This window comes from Echinops telfairi, unplaced genomic scaffold (genome assembly GCF_000313985.2).
Source record: "Echinops telfairi isolate 266 unplaced genomic scaffold, ASM31398v2 ScPeMD7_3;HRSCAF=10, whole genome shotgun sequence".
Taxonomy (NCBI): Eukaryota; Metazoa; Chordata; class Mammalia; order Afrosoricida; family Tenrecidae; genus Echinops; species Echinops telfairi.
Genome location: NW_022103899.1, coordinates 59689766 through 59712758, shown reverse-complemented (window position 1 = coordinate 59712758; position 22993 = coordinate 59689766). Strand labels below are relative to the sequence as shown.

Sequence of the window (22993 nt, the reverse complement as noted above, 5' to 3'; positions counted from 1 at the left end):
CCAATCAAGGAGATGAAGCGATGGGAAGCCGTAGTTCATGATGCTGGGCATGGGCTCTCCACGAGTCAGAGGGTAGTCTCCGTGCCAGCTCATCACCAACGTGCTTGCAGTAGACTTAGAACACTGGCAGGTCACGTGACTTCTGCCCAACCAGCCTTCATTGGGGAAACAAGAGACTGGTTGTGCAAAACCAAGGCTGCCAAGATGTGGGTGCAGCCCTGAATAATCCCCAGCTAGAGCCCCAAATAATCCACCAAACAACCCACTGCCAATGAGTCACTGCCAACTCAGCGTACCCATAAGGGACAGAGCAGCCCAGGTTTCCAAGGCTGGAAATCCTTATGGAAACAGACTGCCTCGTCTTTCTCCCAAGGACCAGCTGGGAGGCTCAAAGGGCCAACCTTCCCCTTAGCAGCGTGTAACCACTAGGACTCCTTCCTAAACGAACAGTGGCCCAGAAAAGCCCGCCCGTGGGCGAGGCAGAGAACTGGCCTCCCTTGTATGACTGCTTCGCTGAAGAATTCCATGTGCGGGAGAAGGAAGGTGCATCCCTCAGCTGGAGGGGAGCAGGGATGGGAATGAGTGTCTGCCTCTGGTATCCAGCCTCCACGGGGCCCTCGGCCCTCACCTCTGAGCCTGCTCTCTTTGAGCCAGAGGCCGATGGCACATTGTCTCCATGACAACAAACCAGCAACAGTTAGGACCGGGGGCGGGGGCTGCTTTCCCCCAGGAGGTGTGTGGCTTGGGAAGAGCTCAGAGAGGATGGCACCTGCCAAGGGGCATCCTGGTCCCAGCACGGAGCCAGCACAGAGCTCACGCAGCTGTAACCCCATAACCTGAGAAATGACAAGGCACGTGAGTGATGGTGAGAACAGTTGACAGAACCGGCTGGGAACCTAAAGGTGGGAGGCTGGCATCCACCCAGAGATGCCTCAGAAAAAAGGCCTGGAAGTCCACGGTCAAAAAGCCACAGCCTTGACATCTCCATGGGCACAGTTCTCCCCCGACCCAGTAGAGTCTGCCACGCGTTGGAATCATCTCTGTGGCAACTGAGCAGGGGTGACGTGCGGGGGGTGGGGGTGGGGGTGGCTGCGAGTCAGAGTAGCTGGGAGACCCTCGGGTTACAGATGGGTGTCTATTGGGGATGGGGGCCTGGAGGTGGGCCAAAGAATCCAACTATGACCACCCTGACAAGCCTAGAGCCAGTGTAGACCATCTCCTGCCTGCATGCAACCAGAACCTTCCAGTCCTCTGCTCTACACAGCCAGCACACAGCCCTGCAAACCAAACCCTTGGGGAAAGGAATCTCACGGAATGAAGAAACTTTATTTATTTCACTCAATAGAATGGCAAAGAGCGAAGCATGCCCCTTCCTCTGCTGTTTCATCCATCGACGTGCTCGGCTGAGCCGAGTGGCAGGGTTACCGGAGGTTGGGAGGGGGATGGGTCGATTGCTGTGCTATTCTCACCAACTCTGCTAAAATGGTCTTCCTGTGAGCAAACTCATCACATAGCACAGACGTGCGGAAACATCCCCCAGACGCGCCGAGTCGAACGCAGCGGGCAGGTCATTCTCACGTTCTGCACCCCGTGCCCACACCTGGGTCTTTGTGGCCGGTGCAGGTGTGTGGCGATGCCCATTTCTTGAACTAGCAAAGACACCAGAGGTGGGCATGTGAACAAACAGACAAACTCACTAAAGAGGGGACCCTGGGCTTTGTCTTCTGGGAAGTTTCTGATCAAATGTTCTGATCTTATTCAAATTGCCTATTTGAAGGCCGGCTGGGACTGTTGTTTCATCCTGGGCAGCTTGATGGCCCACCTCTTTGATTTCTTCCAATGCTCCTGAGGATGACGGAAGCTCTTGGTGGCTGGGGAAAGGTGGATGCTGGGGTTGCCATGGTGAAATGGAAGAGACCCATTCTGGCAGCAGGAGGAAGATGCTGAGCATCTCTTTCATTGGTGATCTTTGTCATGTAAATGTAGTCTCATCTGCTCTCAGCATCTAAAACCAAGAAGGGGTGGAGCCTGTTGAATGAGACTCTATTCCGGGTTGTTATTAGAATCCACATGAAAACACAGACTTTTATTCTGAGCCACTCAAACAGGAACATCCTTAGATCGTCATCGCAGTAAGGACCCAGAGGAGAGGAGAGCAAACATTTTGCAGGCTCATGTTTCCATAGTTTTACTAATCAGGTGGTCTTCTCAGCGCTCCCTCCAAAGTTTACATTCTTGAGTCTCAGAGTTTATAGTTCATTCAAAGTCAAAAAGGGCTCTTAACCCATCTTATGGGCTTCTAGCATGTCTCCTTTGGGCCCAGAAACCACCGGTCCCAGAGAAAGCTAGGTCCATGAATACTCAGGAAGTCACCTTCTCTATCCCAACCCAACGGTAACCCATCACCTTCACCAGCCGCCAGTTACATAGCACACAGGCTTCCTTCTAAACTAAGGATTAGATATATTCCATCGCAATCGTTCTAGATTCCTAATATCTTATACCTAAGTTCATAATTCCTACTAGCTATCTATACATTTGTGAAAAATCTTATCAGTTTGATAATCAATAGTGGTTCCTAGGTGTCCAAATGTGGGAAATTGTCACAAATGCAGGTAAACCTCATGCACAAAGAATAGGAAGATGCTCATCCCGAGGGCCAACCAGAAACAGCCTTCCAAGACCAACAGTATGGAGATCATAAATATTGGATATTATGCAGTGGTTAACACAGTACTTCCGAAGGCTGTAGATACCCAGGACACATCTTTGCTGAGATCATAAGTGAAAAAGCCCATACAAAACTGTACCTGTAGCATGACATGATGCACATCCATGAAGGAGAAATAGAACGTGCATAGAAATTGAAAAGGAAAAAAGCAGACTTGGAAAATACATCATGAAATATTACTGAGGCATCTACTTAGGTGTCAGGATTATTTGCAGTCTTCCTGCTACAGTTTCTATCCTACTTGTCTTTACAGGGTTAATGGGAAGTTGAGGAGGAACAGGAGCACCCAATGATGGTACACTCAGGGGCACCTCCCCTGGGTCCATTTTTTTGGTGGTGGTGGTGGGGGGAGTTCACATTGATCGGAATGGGAAAGCTTTCTTCAGGGGACGTCCTTGGCAGCAATCCAAGGACCGCAGCCTCGTCACCGTCCTCGGTGGGTGAGAAGCATTGTTAAAAATTCAAATCCGAGCCTGATTTGGGAAACTTTGAGCAAGATGGCGACTCTGGAATGGAGCGATGCAGAAAGGAGGAGAGTGGGCCATCCGGTGGACATGAACAAAACCATGCAGGAGGGCAAGGGGCACCAGGCTAGTGTTGTCAGGGGAGATGCTGTCCTCCAGTATCCACGAGTCCAAATCAAGAAAGCCAAGGTCGAAGGAGGATGCAGGAACCCATTTAAAAGTCTGAGCAGCCAGTACTGGATGCTGATGCAGGAGGGACCACGGTGCAGGGAACACCCTTCCTTGACAGCCAGCGTCTTGTGTGAAACCCACCACGGGTCTTATTCTCAGCCTTCAACACACCAGGGTGATTTAGAAAGCCTCTGCTGTGTGTGCCCAGAGGCCTGAAAAGTCCTCCCTCCCTCGGTGGTCAGATCAGCAGTCCTTACACCTTCTCAGCTTGGGTGGCTCTGATGTTCTGCCTGTAAATGCAAAGAATGCACATGGATCAGAGTCAATTTCCCCATTCCACCCTCTGGGTATGGTGTGCACCAAAATAGACTGGGAGTCAGTACAGCGTCCGGAGAGACTCCCAAACAGGACAGGCTTGCTTGTGAGCCTTTCATTGACTGCCCGGAAGGATCTGCATTCTCACGAGAGTGAATGCATGACTAAGGGTGAATGGCCAAGGTTCGACTCATTCCAAGTAACTGAGGTACCCTGAGCCTGTGTGTTTCACTTTCTTGGTGAGTTCTGCACAAAGACAAGAATGCACTCAGCATAAAGGCCACCACGCAATGCTCTCTCCAAATACAGTTCTATGTTGCTGCTCTGAAGGTCCGCTCCAAATTCAATCTCTGAAGTACAGTTGATGGACTGTCGTGGGGGGATGATATAGCTCCAGTGGCTTGTACTGGATGGTTGGCGGTTCACATCCACCCAGGAGTCCCTGGAAGAAGAGGCCTGGAGAGCTACTTCTGGGAAAATGGCAGCCAAGGAAACCCTAGGGAGCGGATCCATGCTTCGCCATGAGCGGCACCTCCTCTACTGGAGAGCAACTAACAACAGGGAGAGCATGGTTGGGGTTATGAGGCTAAGGAAGGTATGACGAAGTCTGAACCCCTGATACCTATGCACATGACCTTGCTTGGAAATAAAGCCTTTGAAAATGCATCAGGAGGGGAAGGAGAAAGAGAGGGAGGAAGGGAAGGAGGAAGGGAGGGGGAGAAAGGCCAGAAAGAATTACATTTCCATTCTTTGCAACTGGCCCTCTCAAAATGTCGTAGTCAACCAGAATAGCCATGACTATTTCTCTGACTCCCAAACTCGCTCCCATTGAGTCAGTTCCAACTCCCAGGGACCCTAGAGAACCAGATAGAACCGCCCTGTGGGTTTCTGAGACCGTAACTCTTTACGGAAGCAGAAAACCTCATCTCTCTCCCAAGGAGTGAAGGGTGGCATAGAACTGCTGACCTTGTGGTTAGCAGCGCAGTGCATAAACGCTCCCCACCAGGGCTCCTTTGTGGAGCTCTACCTGTCACTAACAATGTGTTTAGCATCGGCTTCAGGAGCTGGGAAGGTAATGAGTAAACATAATTAAAGCGGATCACAAGTTGGTGTCTCAAAGCCTGGGGTTGCATTTGGCCGGTTAATTGCATGACATGATTATTCTGCAAATGAGCTGCTGCTTTCAAAAACAAAAACAAATAAACAAAGCCCTCTCAGTACGTTACTGAAAGATCTGTTAGTAAAATCGTAGACTTGTCGATCACAGACCAACACCAAGCTCACGGCCATTGGCCTTTTAGTCCATTCTAACTCCCAGGCACCCTATAGGACAGAGAACTGTCCTGTGGGTTTCTGAGATTGTGACTCTTTGTGGGAGTAGCCAGCCTCATCTTCCTGTGAACCTTGAGATTGGTGGCCAGCCCAACTCGTCACCCACTGCCCACCCCCAGGGCCCCATACAGCGCATGGTGGGGCATAAATGGGTAGGCACAGTTCTGGAAGCAACACTATCCTATAGGAGGGCAGAGATCCTTGGTAGCAGAGTGGGTACGTGTTGGGCTTCTACCCACAAGGTCAGCAGTGCAAAACCACCAGCAGATCCATGGGAGAAAGACAGGCTTCCTACTTTTGTAAAGAATTACAGTCTCATAAAACCCACAGGGGCAGTTCTCCTGTCCTCTCGGGTCCTGGTGAATCGGAACTGACTCGATGGCAGTGACTTTGTTTGCCTTGTTCTTGAGTTCGATGTGAGGAGAGTTCAGGGAGAAAACAAAAAGCTAGTCTCAGAACGGTGTGACCTTGGCTTGATCCGGCGTCTAAGTAGCTGAATGGGCTTTGAGAGGTTAAACGGAAGGTCCAAATGGATGTGTGTCCCCTACCCGATCCCCCTGGGTCTCCAGTGTGGGGCAGAAACTGGCAGAGATGGCAAGGAGGCAAGGAGTGGGGGTGGGGGGCAGGGGCAGAGCGGGATGGGGGGCTAGCTTTCACCAGTTCCGTTCTGACGTCACAGTTGTCGGACTCTTTTACACAACACATGCTTTGCAAATCTCCAAATCCGACGCTGTATGAAAATCGCTGAGACAAAAAACGCTCATGATTTGACAGGCGTGTTGAAGATACGTGAATCTTCAGAGTGGAAAAATACAGCAGCCCAAAGAGCGCCTTACCTTACGAGCAACAGATGCGTCTCCGTTCCAACCCGAGCGGTTTCATTCGATCTTATTAGCAATCTCTTTCAGAAGACCCTTGAGATCATTAAGCTGGGAGGGAGGAGAGAGAAAAACAAGAAGGAAAAACACCCCCTAGAACTGGTCGTCTGATAGACTCTCCCGACCGTCTGGCTCAAAGGACTGCTGCCTTGCTTCCATCATGCAGACCTGCGGGCAGTGAGCGGGCGCTGGACAGAAGGGGCTGAGGATGAACAAGCGGGTCCCAGAATCACCCATGACTTCCTTGCTGAGGGGGGAGTCTGCTTCGGCCGCGTGGGTGCTGAGAACATCCTCTGAAAGCCCCATCAAATGTATCCGCTCACCAAGCAGCCTGCGTTTGGTCAGCAGGCCTGGTGGTGTAGTGGTTACACGTCGGGCTGTTCATCACAAGGTTAGCAGTTTGCTGGACCGCCTCTCTTTGTGGAGGCATGAGATGTGGGTGGGAATCCATGATGCTGAGGGTCTCCTATGGCCCTCCGGGGAAAGGTGGTTAGGCTTTCGGAAACCCACACGGGCAGTTGTACTCTGTCCTATAGGGTGGCCATGAGCTCGATGGCAGTGTGTTTAGTTTCTGGGTTATCTGGCCCATGGGATGACTGTTCCCCACTACCAGACTGGGTGGCAGCTCTGTTGACCCTTTCTGATGCTTCCTACAATCGCAGGGTCTGCACCTGCCTCAGAGGAGCTTTGCCCGCACAGCGGCTCATCGCTCAGTGGCTCACACAAGGTTGGATTTTCAAACCCAGTGAGAGAGTTAAGGTTTATTGTGCCAACCTGGATGATAAACACATGTGGGATTAATTGAAGGGCAGAGAGATAAATGGCTCAGGGAACCTTGCCTTTCTAGCTGCCTTAGCCAGTTCCCTGCTTCAGCTGGCAAGGCTCACTTCCTGTGAGACATCCCTGAGGAGAAGCCACATGGACCTATCCCAATGCAGCCCTGGGTGCTGGAGCAGCCGTGTGGAGACCCCTGCCAGCGCTGAGATGCTTACACGTTCACTGATTCGGCTTTCCTCCTTCAGTCCGCATCATTGCATGTGTTTTGTGAGATGGAGGAGGACTTTGTAGAGTGGTGTAGGATATATGGGCTAATATCGGACCTATGGGCTTGGAGAGCACTGGGTTGGGATGTTTTCTTAATAGATATGTACCCTTTATATAAAACTCTCTGGGTTGGAATGCTTTTTTAATATACATGTACCCTTTATATAAAACGATATATATACATATATATAGGAGTTTCTGTGAATTTGTTTCCCTACTCTACCCAGACTAACACACCCAGGCAGTGGCTCGGCAGGAGGAAGAACTACTGATCTGCCTCCATAGAGACTGTTGGCAAAAATCCATTACGGGGCAGCTCTTCTGTGTCCCATAGGTCGCTGAGGTAGAATCCACTGGACAGCGAGTTCCCAGCGGCAGCCCCTGCCAACCTCCCCAGCTGAGAGACCACGGAGAGGTGGCCTGAGTTGGATGCGGACAGAAAGACAGTCTGGATCCTAGAAGTGGGGCCTCAGGTCTATCCCCTGGGAGGGGTGGGAGCCTGGAAAGCAACCCTGATGCAGGACCGAGTGCTCAGTGACAAAGAAAGCCCACCTGGACCCCTCGTTCTCTGGTCCGCCTCACTATTACCAGGTATCATCAGCAAGAGCAATGACCAGAACCATACCTTCGCATCCAGCTGTCGAAACCGGTGCCTCACTCTGCAGAGAAATTGTCCCAAGAGAAGGATCCAGAGAGAGAGAGAGAAATAGAGAGAGGTTACTGAGCTCCACCGAAAGACAGAAGACACATCATTGTCAGGGTGAGCTAACCCAACCTTCACCTTCACCTCCACCCACCTTCACCTTGCTGAAGCTCTGCCTAACACCCCACGCGGAGAGGGATCCCTCTCTCCCCCCAGTTAGCAGAGCTGCAAATAAAGGCTGCCCCTATGGGCAGGGTGGTGGAAAGTCAGGACGGGGAGGGAAGGGTGCGTCTTGGGGAGAGATGGGCACCTGCTTAAGTGCCTATCCTGTGGGTAACATATTTTTGATGCAATTGGTCCCTACCAATGCTCGCTATCAACTGTCAGGGATTGAAATGTATCCTCCCTCCTGGAAAAATATCCCCTAAACATGCAGGTATGATCCCACTGGGGAGTTGGTTTTCTTTGTTATGTGAATGAGGTAATATTCAGGTCGGGGGCCCTTGAACTATACCAAGAGCAGTTCAGTGCATGCAAAAATGGAAGCAGAGAGCTGGGGGTAGAGTGATGCCACACCAGGTAAAGAAAGCCGTAGAGCCAAGGAACAAGGACCTCCGCTTTCCAGGGACAACAGAGAGAGCGTACCTTCCCCCAGAGCCTATGCCTTGATCTTGGACTTCCAGCCACCAAAACTGAGAAAATAAATGTCTGTTCCTAAAGCCACCCCCTTGTGGTGTCTTTGGGACATCAGCACTAGGGAACGGAGACCACCCGAGTGGCACCGAAGCACACACAACAGGGAAGCCTTGCAGAGCAGGACAGGAACATGGAACTTACTCTTCAGAGGTGTCGTTGGCTTTGGTGTGGATCTTGACGAGGTAATTCTCCTTCATGACCCCCTCCCAGGCCAGAGTCTTGTTGTCCTCGTTGGTGACACCTTGGAGGACCAAGCACAGGGGCAGCAGTCACAGGTGCCATTGCCCCTGGTTCCTAAAGCAGCCCTTCTCCCACATGCTGAGTTACCTGGTGCAAGGAGACTCTGATCTGTCCCCTACAGGCTGATCTGAGTGGCAGTGTTTACCACAGAGAGCCACTGGCTATAGGGAAGTGTGTTGGGGACAAGGAGGCATGGAAGCTCCTGGCTGCACCGGGGAGGGTCTCGTTTTTCTAAGGAGAGCTCAGTCCAAATCCCTCCTGAGTCATGTGACTCGGGAGGATCTTCCCACCAAGAAAGCTTGCTTCTCCTTGTCTGATCGGGCTCCTCTGCATTTGGAGGGTGGCACAAGCTAAATACCGGAGGGTGGAGGAAGGGGGAGGGTCTGTAAATATGTATGGCTTTCAGGGGAGCAGATGAGGCTGAGGGAAAAGGAGGACGTTGAAAGGGTCAGGTGGGCAGCTGGCAACTCAGAGACCCTGCACGTGTTCCTACGCTCTACCAGGAGAGTTCTCTGTTCAAAGAGAATGATTGACATGCTCAAAAATGATGGTGTGACGCTTTTGGTCACAGTGTTGGAAGTGGGCAGAAGGACCGAAAGAACAGCGTGTGGAGTCACCGGGGATTGGTTCAACTATTTACAGCACGTCCGCCTGCTGGAGCAGGCTGCCGTGAAAAGCCCCCACTTAGGTTTGGCTACGTGGAGAAGGCATGGCATAGGCCCGTGACAAAGTCTTGTTAGTTCAGTGAGGCAAATTAGATTATGAATATGCATGCACAGAGAGATCCAATTATTACCCACCCACAGTGATAGGAACTAAATCAAATTACATATCATATATAAGGTACGTCTTATCAATTAGATTGTGGATACATCTACACAGAAGGAGCCAATCATCGCCCACCCACAGTTACCAAATATTCATGTCATTGGACTATGGCTGACAATCTGTCTCTCAGCAGTGGGTGACGGGCACGCTTTCTTACTGGTGCTCTGTTTGCTTGTTTTATTTTTCAGATGTGCTGGGCTGAAGGTGCAGAGGAGCTCTGGCAGTGGAAGAGTTAAGGGCAAGTTTGGCCAGTCAAGCCCCCGGGAGGACGTGCTCTCCCTATCTAGATGGAGGCTGGGACACGCTAAGCACAGTCCTCCTCTGTCACACGGGTGGCTGTGCATGGGAATCGATTGAACGGCACCCAACATAGTGAATACGTCCTGCTTTTATAAAAAGAATATTCGGGAGGAATATTCTCCCGCCAAGAGTTCCAGTCTCAGAAACTGACCAGGGCAGTCCCACCCTGTCCTAGAGGGTCGCTGTGAGTCTTTGGTTGGTTTTAAAAGCTTAGACGGGAGGGATTTCAAAGAAGTTCATGGAAGCGTGGGATTAAGAGATAATGAAATTCCCCCACAAACGTATTGAGATCCGCTCGCAGAACTAAATAGAGCAGGCGTCAAGAAAGCGTGAGTGTCCAGTCGTATCTATCGTCATTCGTCACGGAAACTCCAAACCCAGCTCTCTGCCATCGAGCCGATTTGGCTCACAGCAGCCCGAGAGGACAGGGCAGAGCTGCCCGGGCGAGTTTCCGAGACGGTCGCTCTGGACTAGACTAGCAAGCCCGCCTTTCGTCCAGTGCAAACGTCATGTTTCTGTGCGCTGGGAAGCCAGACACTCCCATGGAACTGGCAGTGACAGACGAGCAGAGAAGTGACAGTGAGCGGGTCCTCCCTGCGGCCTCCTCCCTGGAAAGTGACCCAGCCCGGCCTTGCCCGGGCCACTCACAGCAGGCGGAAGACTCGGCGTTCTTGCCCTTGCAGCAGCACTTGAAGCACTTCCTCACCACCATGTAGAAGTAGGCGAAGACCACGAAGGGGAAGGGGATGTTGAGGCGGCTGCAGTACTCCTGCACCAGGAAGTACCTCTGGAACTTCCACACCTGGTCGTTGTTCTCCTGGACGGTGCCCACCGTGTACCTGGTGGGGAGAGGGCAATCCCAGGTGAGCGCCGTCCCTTAACTGCCCAACACAGGATCACACTGGCTTGATCTACCCCAGGGACTTGCACGCCTGTCCTGGCCTAGCTGGGAGGACTCCTCTCATCGGTCAGGGAGCCATGCTGAAAGCTGGGGCCGCCCCTGGTCGGGGAGTGGGGGGCAGGTTTCAGAAGAGCTTCCAGACAGAGACAGACAGGTGGGCGTTGTTACTGCTGTGGGGTTCCAGGGTCTGCGCCAACCCACAGGGACCCCGTGTACAGCAGGGGACACACTGCCCCGTCCTGTGCCCTCCTCACAATGGTGTCTTAGGTCTGAGCCCACCGTTGCAGCCACCATGTCCACCCTGTCCTCGGGGGTCTTCCTCATGCTTGGGGAAGCGGAGGGGCAGCAAAAAAGAGGAGACCCTGGACGAGATGGAGGGACACGGTGGCTGCAACCATGGGCTCAGACACAACCACACGTATGAAGACAGCTCGGATCAGGCAACAGGTGGTTCCCGCACACACAGACGCTGTGGACGGGACTCCACTCCGCCGCACCTCTCAGCAGCAGCGGCAGGTCTCTATGGTGGCTCCTTGGCAAATCCTCCTGACGACCTGGGGTGCGAGGCAGGCAGGAGTGGGAAGTACCAGAGGGCAGCAAAGTGAATCCAGCACTTAGCCACACACCTCCTCAGACGCGGGTCAGCTGGCTTGAGGCAAATAACAAGTACTGTGCTCCATCCCTGACCACTTCCCTGCCGCCCTCTGTGTGGGGGGAGAAGGGGGAGACTTGCTCCTTCCTGTGACCGCCCTGGAAAGGAGGATGGGCCTGCTCTACCCCCCAGTCTAATGAAATCACAGGAGCACTTTAAGCCAGACCCCAAACCCTCTGTCCACCATCGAGGCACTTCCGACTCAGAGAGGCCCTTTAGGGCCCAGCAGAGCTGCCCCATGTGGCATCTGGGGCTGTCATGTTCTCAGAAGCAAACTGCCGCCTCTTTCTCCCTCAGAGCAGCTGGGGGTTTGAGCCACCGACCTTTCGGTTAGCAGCCCAATGTGTAACCCACTTCACCATCAGGGTTCCTTAAAATCTTACACATCTAGTGAAACGCAGACTGTAAAACAGAAAAAAAGATACCCCACTGCATCCCTCTTAATGCATCAGCTATTCTCTGCAGTCTTACTGAGAGGAGTATGCTAATCCCACGGAGGGAGGGGTCACTCCTCTCTGGGGCCAGCAGCCCCTCGGCACCAGGGAAGATGGTCCATCCCTTCTGGAGGAGCTGGGTTAGGCATGGAGCTGGGATCGCAAGGTCGGCAGTTCAAACCCAGCAGCTGCTCTGTGGCTGGAAGAGGAGGCTGGCCATCGTGAAGCCCCTGTGGGGTTCCCCTACTCCATCCTATAGGGTCACTATTAGTCAGAATCAGCTAGACAGACACAGGCTTATTAACCTAAAGCAGGTGATCCCGACCCACCCAGGGCGCCGCAGAACAAAGGGCTGGAGACCTGGCTCCGTGAAGATGGACAGCCTTGGAGACCAGAAGGACCACTTCGACTGCACACCGGGCCCCCAGAGTGGACTTGATGTCAACAGTGTTTGTTGTTTGTTTTGTTTGCCAATCATGGCTGTGTTTCTTGCTCAGGACAGCCCAGGACACCGCAAGCCCCCCACCTCTGGAATCAGCATCCTCGGGGGCAGAGGGGGTCCTTGATGGAGGCATAGCCAAACCCGTAGTCAGATCCCAGTGAGTCTAACAGAGCGCTGGACCATCACGCCCCTGGCCCCCGCAAAGCCACACCACGCCCAAAGGGCACGGCTAGATGGAGCCGCATTTAGACACTGAGGGCCACCTCCCCCCAAAGACACTTTGTGTCCCTCAGACGTTTGTTGTCTCTAGCACACCGTCAGAGAAGAGTGGGAATGGCAGTGACATGCAGACCCCCCCCCTCCACCAAACAAGCTTCTGATGGACGCAGGCCTTCTCTGGCCTCCAGGAAGCGCCCACTGGAGCAAACAGTGCTGTCTTTTTACACAAATTATGCGTGTCATCATTCACGTGGGTGTTCAGACACAAACTAACAGGGTGCAGTCCAAGCCCCCCCAAAGTGCCTTGGAAGTAAGGCCTGACTGTCAAATTCTGAAAAAAGGGACCAAACTCACTTCCAGGGAGTCAGTTACAACTCACAGGGCCCCCAAAGGGCAAGGGAGAACTACCCCTGGGCGTGCCGAGACTGTCACTGCCTACAAGAGTCGGAAGCCTCAGCTTTCTGCCACGGAGTGGCTGGTGGATTCAAACTGCTGAACTTGCTGTTAGCAGCCCAGCAGGTAACTGTTACACCCTCCAGGCCCCATACAACCAGCCCATACAACCAGCCCCTCCGGAGCCCAGTTCTCCTCTGACACACACGAGGTTGCTACGAATCACAATTGATTTGATGGTCACCAGTGTCCCCGACTCAGTGGCTGTCAAAGTTCCCTGCCAATCCAGCTAGCTCCTCCCTGAGGAGTTCAGCAGCTATCCCCTTGATGCTGTCTTGTTCATCTTGTGTCCCTGAGAACTAAGCCATGATGGTCTGGGGCAGCTGAACTCTGTCCCCTAAAGCCATCTGAGGACCCTCAGCTCAGGAGAACATCGGGGGATACACAGAGATCGCCCGTGGAGGACACAATTTCAGAAATTGGACGAGATGGAAATGCGGCCAAGAGAGAACCTCCCTTTCCAATCACAGAACCTTGCACTTAGATGAAATCCCACCAGATCCACTGCCATTGAGACGATCCCAGCTCAGCCACCCTGTGGGACAGCGCAAACGCACCCCATGGGACTTCCAAAGCTGGAGATCGGATCTTTATGGAAGCAGACGGCCTCCTCTCTCCCACGGAGCAGCTGGTGGCTCCAAACCGTGAGTCGGCAGCCAAACATGTAGCCACTGTGCCACCAGGGCTCCTGAAATGAAATCCATCCGTCTGCTCAAAGGAAAATCTGCCGCGGCCAAAAACGGATGACCAGACGCACGAAGAACGTGTGCATCTGTGTGAGTCTGCCAGGCATGGTTTTGTGAATGAGTGTTATTGAATGTTTTCCCCTATCCCCAATCCTCGTGGTTCATGTACTGTGTCCAGTTACTTAAATTTATAATCTGTACAAGTCAGCAATTCATGTATTTCTATAGGAAAAGCCAGCCTATGCTTTGGTAATTTCCTTTTCTCGACAGTGTTTTAAAATCGGTACTATTGGCTAAATTAGCAAAACTGTCAACAGAATTACCTTATGCCTCCCCAGGGGAGTGATTTATAATGTTCTCTCTCATAAAATGAGAATGACGTCTCTAAAGTGAACCAAAGACCTATAGAAAGCATAGGTGTATGAATGGATTTGGACTTGCACTTACTCATACAAACAATGCTCCTGGAAGCAGCAGTCAAGAGATCACAGACGGGTTGCATTGGGTAAATCTGCTGCACAAGACCTCGTCAGAGCAAAGATAATACGTTGAGGACTGAGCTGTGCCTGACTCAGCCCATGGTGTGTTCAATTCCCTCATGGGCACGTGAAAGTTGGAAGTGGATCAAGGAAGACTGAAGAGCACTCTATGGGTTTGAACTGTGGAGCTGAAGAACAATACTGAACGCACCACGGATGGCCAAAAGGACCAGCAGATCTGTCTTGGAAGAAGTTGGCCAGCATGTTCCTTAGAGGCAAGGGTGGCCAGACTTCATCTTACATCCTTTGGACGTGTTGTCAGGAAAGACCAGTCCCTGAAGAAGGACATTGTACGGGGTAAAGGGCAGAGGGGCAGTGAAAGGGGGAAAGCCCCCGAGGAGGTGGGTTCCCACAGTGGCTGCCACAGTAGGCTCAAGCATGGGAACAATTGTGAGGCTGGCCTAAGACCGGGCGATGTTTCATTCCCTTGTGCATATGATTGCCGTGGGTCAGAACAGACTCGATGGCACTTAACAGCAACAACAGCGTCATCATAGCCCTAATGTCAGAAAAATCCCTTCTTACGTAGCCCTGCTTCACATGCACCCTCGTGAAGAGATCCCTGAAGAGATGGGTGCTCTAGCAAAGTGTGGTCGGGAAATCACATGGCGTCCGGCTATCAGAGAGAATCGCATCTGGGGTCTTGAAGGCTTGCCTTAAAACAAGCAGCGACCTAAGTGAGGGGTCAACTCAGTGTATGTGAAAGAAGCCAGCCAGCCTGTGGGATCTAAGCATCATGAAGAATAAAATCCAAATCCAGAGGAGGGAACAGTGTCAGAACTTAACTTCTCAACGCCTGGCTTTCAAAAGACCGTGGATGGCACTGGAAACCCAAAATCTGTTTGCAGAGTGCCCACGCGGATGAAGCCTCCGAGAACCCCCTCCGACCCAGGGCAGGCATGTGAGCGCCATGCTAGCACGCAGGGAGCACTGTCAAGTGGAGATGGCAGAGGTAGGGAGGCTAACACGCAGCACCTTATCATGTGATCTCCTTCAGACCCATTTTAAAGTTGATTCCATTTTTAATATGTTCTATTTTCTTTTCCATTGAGGTTGGTTTTTCTGTTTTATTTTGTCACTGTTGGTGGGTTTTTTGTTTTTTGTGCTTCTTGTTTTAGTTCTCTATCACTGTCTGTACTTGAAATCCAGGATAGGCTATGCCGGAGCAATAGGGGCACGGCAGGAGGGGTGGCTGGGGGAAATAGGGAGTTAACAACAATGAGTACGAGAAAGCAGAAAATGTCCAAAACTGATTGTGGTGATGATGACACGCCTCTTCTTAATATGACTGAGCTATTCATTTTATGATATGTGAATTATATGCCAATAAAATTATAAAAATGTTTTTAATTAAACTAAAATTAAAATTCATCCCCAAAGCTAATTTGTGTCTTGAACCATGCTGCTGCTATAGAGAGAAAATAAAATGAGATTACTATTCAAATATTATTTTTTTCAAAATAAACTTAAAATGCAACAAAGGAGGTAAAAGAGCATGCGCATCATTTGTCACTTTTACAATTCACCAAAGACTAGGTCAGAAGACCAGGTAACATTTCAAGAGGTGCTAGGAAATCTACCGGCAACTTCCACACGTGTTTCTGATGAGAACAACGAAGGAGAAGGAGGAGTCAAAGGGAGGGAAGCTTACTCAGCAGAAAGTGGGAAGAACTTTCCAAGTATGACATGCTAAGACAGAAAAACAGAACAAATCCAGTAAGGCAGCTTGTTCTAAAACAAAGAAGCAAAGCTGAATAGCCTGTCTCCAGACCCAACAGTCATCACTAAAGAAGCTTGTGGTGGGTGCTGGCTTCCACCAAGTCGGTGCCGACCCATCGTGACCTTCTGCACAACAGAACGTAAAGCTGCCACCACCGGTGCTGCGCCACACTCACCCTGGTTCTCACCGAGACAGTTGAGCCCATTGCTGTATCAATCTCGTAGAAAAAGCCCTCTCCCTCAGAAAGACCAAGGACTTGAAAGAAACGCGCCCCCTCCCCTCCCTAAAAAGGTGCACAACCAAGGTGAAAGACAAACACAAATCCATAAAACTTTACCGAGAAACCACCAGCCGCTCTGCCCTGCAGGAGAGAGACAGGGCTGTCCATTCCCCTGAGCCAGAGTGAGTCTCAGAGGCTCACGGGGGCAGTTCGACTGTCCTGTAGGCGGCTAGGAGTCAGCATCCGTGGCCGCGAGTTGGGCTTGATGTTTGCTCTTGCCTGTGGAGCGATGGTGGTGTCGTGGTTACACACGAGTTGACTGCTAACGGCAAGGCCGGCAGTTGGGATCCACCAGTCACTCTGGGGAAGGAGGATGAGGCTGGCTGCTCCCGTTTACTGCCTCACAAAGCCATGGGGGCACTTCTGCTCTGTCTCATAGGATGGCTGTGAGTCCAAATCCATCTGGTGTCTGTGGAAGGTGGGTGGTCCAGCCTGGACACCAGCCTGCCTGCAAGGGGGCACCACGTGGACGGAAGACACCCAGATTGCTCCAACGATGTTGCCAACCCTGCCATTTTGACCGGGCCTAAATCCGAGAGTCAAGAGGTCTTGGGGGGAAAGGGGGGACACATGGAAGCACCTCCTGCAGAATGGATTGGTCCTAGATGGAGGATGCGTCGGGAAACAATCGCTTGACATTTTGGTCTCTTTGGTTTAAGAAAGGTGTCTACGATTTTCAGCATCGTGCTTTTGGACTTGCCCTGTCATGCCTGGCTTCTTCCTTGCTCCCTGGGTCCCTCCTTGAGCACCAGGCAAGAGCAATGATGGAAGAGACTGTGCATTCTTTCTGGAAGCTATGGGGCAGCTCAGCCCTGAGGCACAAAGGAGGTGCTTGTGGTGAATGCGGTGAATCTCTTGCGTCTGATAGTCACTCACCTCTGAAGGACACAGGGATTGGGCACAGAGCTGGAACCTAAATGGGGGCCTCACTAGGGGGAGGAACCCTGTCCTTTGCACCCATCAGATAGACCCAGTCTCCATCTTCCGGGGCCCACAGTCCAGAGGAGTCATTAGTCTGTGGGAAGACAGAGCCAGCCCCAGAGACTAAGGAGTCTGGACTCCCATGGGGGGGTGTGGGGAGGGCTGGGGAAAGACGAAGCTGGACTTCACTTTAACAGGTAAGTAGAGGCCAGGCAGGAGGATGGGCGGAGTCTGAGGGGAGTGTGTTAGAGCCTCACACTATTGGGACACCCTCAGGTATGAAAGGGCATCTGCCTAGGGACAAATGGACTGACGTGTTCAGAAGCCCGGTCACAGGCGACCTTGTGTGGAGCAGAACAGGCTGACATTTACCCTGGGAGCTCTGGGGACCCTTTGAAACCTTCCAGAATTTTAAGCAGAGCAATGACATTTTAGAAATATCATTCTGGCTACGGTGTAGAGGGGTGGGACAGATGTCCACATGGATGTGTGTGCCATTTCAGGGGCACAAGAGGAAATACAGGGATTTCAGGTGCTGCCCTACTCAGTCCTGCTCAATGGGAGACCACGGACTGATCAAATGCCCCTCATTTAATCCCCAAGCACCTCAGAATCTCAGGGTTCAATGCCACTATTGCCTTGCTTTTCAGAATAACAAAAGTGATGTGTGACCATGACAGGGTGTTGAACATTTCCCCATCTCCTGAGTCTCCTCATCTCTCAGAAGTAACTAAAGCCAACAGCCTGCCATGTCTCATTCCATGTCTTTGTCCTCGACACACACACACACATTATATATATATGACTGGGTGGGTAGGGCAGGGGAGATTGGAAAAGGAAGAAGTAAATGCTCTAAAATTTATTGTGGAGATGATTGTACAACTCTTTTTGAATACGATTGAACTACTGCATTTTATGATAAGTGAATTATATGCCAGTAAAATAAATAAATGCAAGATCGCTCTCTCTAGGCAGATGACACACACTGTAGCTTTCAAGGTTTTGTTCTGTTTTATCCAGGGAAAGATAATGCGACAGTACCTGATGGTTCTGTCAGGTCAGCATTGGGTTGCTAACCACAAGGTTGGCAGTTCAAACCCACCCACTGCTCCTTGGGAGAGAAAGACGGGCTGTCTGCTCCCATGAAAATCATAGCCTCAGAAACCCAAAGAGCCAGTCCTACTCTGTCCTATGGGGTCTCTTAGGCATCAAAATGGACTCGCTAGCTAGGGGGTTATTAGTCTGCAATGTGTTTTTTATATTTAGGAAACTGTGATTTCTCCAAGTCAATTAATCAACACCTAAGTTATTTCTTTCTCTCCTTAAAAACAGTGTGCTCTTCCCCCAAGACCCACCGCATCATGTCCAGATAGAGTTTCGGGGCTGATAAGTCTCTAAGGTAGCAGACAGAGGTGTTTGTCTTTTGACATCATTTCAATAATTTTTTACGTTTAAATTTTAGTGCATGAAGTCAAATGTACTTCACACACGGTGTCTAAGTGTGTGAGTTTGGCTAAGCCATTGTTACTGATTGAGTTTTGTTTCCCCCCTAAAATATGTGCTGTAAACCCTGCCCCCCACAGTAATTATCGAAGGAGAAAGGGGAGATGGTCGGCTCCCCCAAAGACTGACAATGTCAGAATCCCTATGCAGGGTCTGTATTGCAACGATCAGAATCAACTCAATGGCAGTGGGTTTGGTTCGCATTGGTAGAGTGATTATAATCCCATTTGGGGATGTGTTCTATTACTTAATTGAATGAGGCAGTATATACACCAGGGTTTGTCTAAAACCGAGCTTTGTTGAGATACAAAGGAGTAAATTAAGCAAGGAAGGTGGGAAGGTGGAGACAAAGCCATATCAAGAGCCAGGAGCAGAAGCTGAAAAGAGACAAGACCTCCCTCCGCTCCCTTCTAGAGCCAGCACCGAGAGAAGACCTTGAGCTTCCATCGGCATCCTGAATTTTATTCTCATCTCCTAAATTGTGAGAAAGTAATTTTCTGTTTGTGAAGGCCACCCCCTTGTGATATTTCTGTTGTAGCAGTGCTCGATCTCTACGCCGATATGCCACCCCCAAATTCAAGCGCAAGTTTCTTTAATCTGTATATTTGTCTATAAATTGTATACCTGCCTGTCTGTGCCAGGGTGCGTGAACTTAAAATGCTGATCTATCTTCCAGGGGTGATACAAAACTAAGGTATTCCCACTTACCCTACCACGGGGAATGCTGGGGACGCCTCCACAGGAAGATAAAGGGGAAATGAGATTCTCAATGTGTAACAAGAACCATAAAGCCAATAATAAAAAGAATTCAAATCACCCCTGATTCTTCCTCAACCTCAAAAGACGTGAGCCAAAGAAGACTGGCTCCACTGCCTGGGCTCTTTGTACTTTGTTTAAACTACAGTGTTACCAGCAGCTGAAGCCTGGTCTCCTTGAAGCCTCTCCTCCGTGCCTGTGAGTCTCATCAAAATCAAGTCCAGGTACGACCAGGAGGTTTCTCAATGGATGCCCTTACAAGCTGAATTGTATCCCTCCCCACCCCCTACCCCCAAAATAAGATGTGCTCAAGTCCTAATCCTGGTGCCTGTGAATACAGGGTCTTTGCACATAACATCAATTAAGGTAGCAGGAAGTCACCCTGGAGAAGGGTGAGCCCCAAGCCGGCAGGACTGGAGTCCTGTCTGTCTGGAGAGAGCAAAGAAGAGCGGAGGAGACCAAAGACTCAAGGAACAACCTGTCCAGAGGGCTAATGGAGCCTGTGAGCCACCGTCTCTGTGCCCCAGAGACCAGAGAACTCGATGGTGCCCTGTGACGCAGCTGGCTGCTCTGACGGGTCACCCTAGAAGGCCCTAGACCAGCGGTTCTCAACCTGTGGGTCACCACCCCTTTAGGAGTCGAACAACCCTTTCACAGGCATCGCCTGATTCATTACAGTAGCAAAATGACAGTGATGAAGTAGCAACGAAAATAATTTGATGGTTGGGGGTCACCCCAACATGAACTATATGAAAGGGTCGCGGCATGAGGAAGATTGAGAGCCACTGCCCGAGACAGAGTGGAAGGAAAGCATAGCACAACATTCAAAAATCATAAAATGACCAGACTTACTGGATTCGTTAAGACTGGTGGAAGCCTCAAGACTATGATACTTAGTCACCCCTCAAACCAGGAGCCCCCCCCCCAAGAGGTTCCCTTTAAACCAAATAATGGACAGATCGTTAGAGCGAGCAGTCACAGGGTCCGTGCAACTCAGGAAAATTCAACGCAGGGGATAGAAAGGGGGAACTGATTACAGGGATCTACATATAATCTCCTCCCTGGGGGACAGACAACAGAAAAGTGGGTGAAGGGAGACGTCAAACAGCGTAAGATATGACAAAATAATAATTTATAAATTATCAAGGGTTCATGAGGGGAGGGGGAAGGTCGAGGGAGGGGGGAAAATGAGGAGCTGATGCCAGGGACTTAACTGGAGAGCAAATGTTTTGAGAATGATGAGGGCAATGAATGCACAAATGTGCTTTACACAATTGATATATGTATGGATTGTGATAAGAGCTGTATGAGCTCCCAATAAAATGATTTTTTTTTAAAGTGGTGTGTTGATTATCGACGGAAAACCAGGGCGCTCCGGAAACTTTCACCCAAATCAGAATTCTTTTTTCCTGTTGATGTCTTTAACAGTCTTGTGGGCATATAATTCACATAGCGTACCATTCAATAGTTGGATTGTATTGAAAATTGCTGGCAGTCACCACAACAACCAATTTTGGAACTTCTGGTGCTCACTGTTTTTAGCCCCCACTTCCCCCCAACCTCCAGACCCACCAAAAACCATCAGTCCACTAACTGTCTCTAGACTGGCCTATCCTGGATCGCATCTACCAAAACACTCACATGTCCACCAAAAACAATAATAATAACACAATGAAACAAAAACCTCAGTGACAGAGAAAGCACAAAATATTAAAAACTAGGACAAATTTAAAATGAGTCAAAGGGGAGATGAAATGATTGAGCGTTAAAAAAAAGTTGTAACCTAACTACATCTTTTAACCTAACTATATCTATATTTGTCCGTTTTCCCATCCACTCTGACAGCAAGGCGATTCACATCTCTGATCTGTGGTCAGCAGGGAGGAGACAGACAGACAGAGAGAGGCCCAGGAGAGACAGTAGAGAGACCGGAACACCAGAGATGTGGCCAGGAGCCCCAGAGAGTAGGAGAGCAGAGGAAGTATCACGTCTCATGACTCTGACTGCTGACCTCCAGAATGCGGAGACCACGTGGTCCAGGTGCCCAGCGCTACCATGGTCCCTTATTACAACAACCCCAAGAAACTTACACAGATGCTAAATATACAGTCTGCATTTACTGACACGGTAGCAGGACGGGCCAACCCTGGGAGAAGGACAGCACGCTTGGTAAAGTGGAGGGGCACTGAAAAAGAGGAAGGCCGTCAGCAAGACGGATGGGCACAGTGGCTGCCAACGCTGGGCCCAAACATGAGAGCAATTGTGGGGCTGGCACTGGGCCAGGGGGTGTCGCATTCTGTGGGTCGAGATGAGTCGCAGCAGACTCGAAGGCCCCTAACAGCAACAAGAACCACCACGCCATTTACAGGTGTCTGCTACTAAAAGAACCCTGGTGGAAGAGTGGGTCAGGCACTGGGCTGCTTTCCTCCAGGTTAGCACACCCATCAACTGCCCCAGGAGGGAAAAGGAAGGCCATTTGCTCCCGTAAAAGATGTACAAACACACAGTAGAGCAGTTCTGAGTTCGAATCCACTCGATGGCAGGGGGGTTTGTTTTACCTGTGAGCTGGCCTTTGGCACAGATTGTAGGCTCACCAGTTAGAGGGACACAGTATTTGTAAGGTAGTCCCTAAAGGATTCTACCCCTTCCAGACTGCCAGTCCCCTCCGACTGGTCCCAAGGTGACCCAAGCCCCTCGCAGATGGGACCTTGCTGCCGGGCTCTGAGCTATCAGGGGGCAGCCCCTGGGGGGCGGTGCATACCCAAACATGGCAACGAGCAGGTTGACCAGCAGGATGTTGGTGGAGAGCATGTAGATGCAGACCAGAGGGATGGTAATCCACTCGGGGAAGCGTGGCAGGTTGTGCTCATCCATCTCCACGCACAGCGGCTTCGACTCATTCCCCGTGAAGGTGCAGTGAGCAAAGTCGTACGTGGTGCCTGGGGGTGGAGAGACCCAAGGGCAAGGTGAGGCCCCAAGGAGGGCCGGGTGCCATCCCCATCCCCAGAGGCCCAAGGTGCCAGTTGTGGAGAGCAGCCAGCACTGTTCCAGGAGCTTGTACTGGACAGGACATCCCCTGTGCTAAGGGACTCGCCTCCTTCCACTTAATAGCCATGTGTTCGGCCATTGCTCTGACCCGGGGACTTCTCTGTGGCGAGGGATGTGAAAGCAAGCAATTGTTAGGGCTTAAATCATGGCCCTGCCCCCCCTCAAGAGGGCATGTGTTGGAATCCTAATGCCTACAGTTGAAGGTGTGGGGGTGTGGTCCGGTTGTCAAACAGGGTCTTCTTCATTACGTCAACGCCACGCGGGTCCTAAACCTCCTCACCTCTGAGATCCAAGAAGAGCAGATTCCACACGGAAGCCAGCACCCGTGGCGGTGTGGGCTGTGCCACGTGAAGACTAACAAAACTTGAGGACCCAAAGGGCCACAGGCCCTGAGGGACACTGCGGGGTCAGCAGAAAGAGTGCTCCCCGCGAGGGGAGCCGTAAATGCAGACTTTAGCCTCCCAGACTGCGAGAAAAGACACTTCTGTTCTGAAAGCCCTCTCGCTGTGGCATTAGGGAGAAGACATGGCTTTCTACTCCCGGAAAGAGTTCACGACTCAGAAAGCCACAGGGGTGGCAGCTCCCTCCTGCCGCATAGGGCCGCCGTGAGTCAGAAAGGACTGAGGGTAGTGAGTGTGGGCTTGCGGGTTGTGGCATGAAGGGGCCCCGGGGCACAATGGCTATGCGCTCGGTGCTGACGGAGCAGTCAGTGGTTGGGGCTCGTCTGCGGCTGCACGGGAGAAAGATGACGTGGCTGCGTCTATAAAGTGACAGAGCCGTTCCACTCTGTCCTGCAG

General features: G+C 51.2%; 1 protein-coding gene across 1 annotated transcript in view; it reads right to left on the bottom strand.

The window, feature by feature from the left end:
• Window positions 1-5869: 5869 nt before the first annotated feature.
• The window catches only part of TRPM8 (transient receptor potential cation channel subfamily M member 8), a 72437-nt gene continuing 55313 nt past the window's right edge, over window positions 5870-22993 (bottom strand). Inside the window, exons 20-24 of the mRNA XM_004701687.2 lie at window positions 21910-22087; window positions 10291-10481; window positions 8416-8515; window positions 7561-7594; window positions 5870-5942 (exon numbers count right to left, since the gene is read on the bottom strand). Of these exons, the coding sequence (XP_004701744.1) occupies window positions 5892-5942; window positions 7561-7594; window positions 8416-8515; window positions 10291-10481; window positions 21910-22087 (554 nt within the window). The 3' untranslated portion in view covers window positions 5870-5891. The remainder of the gene's footprint in view (window positions 5943-7560; window positions 7595-8415; window positions 8516-10290; window positions 10482-21909; window positions 22088-22993) is intronic.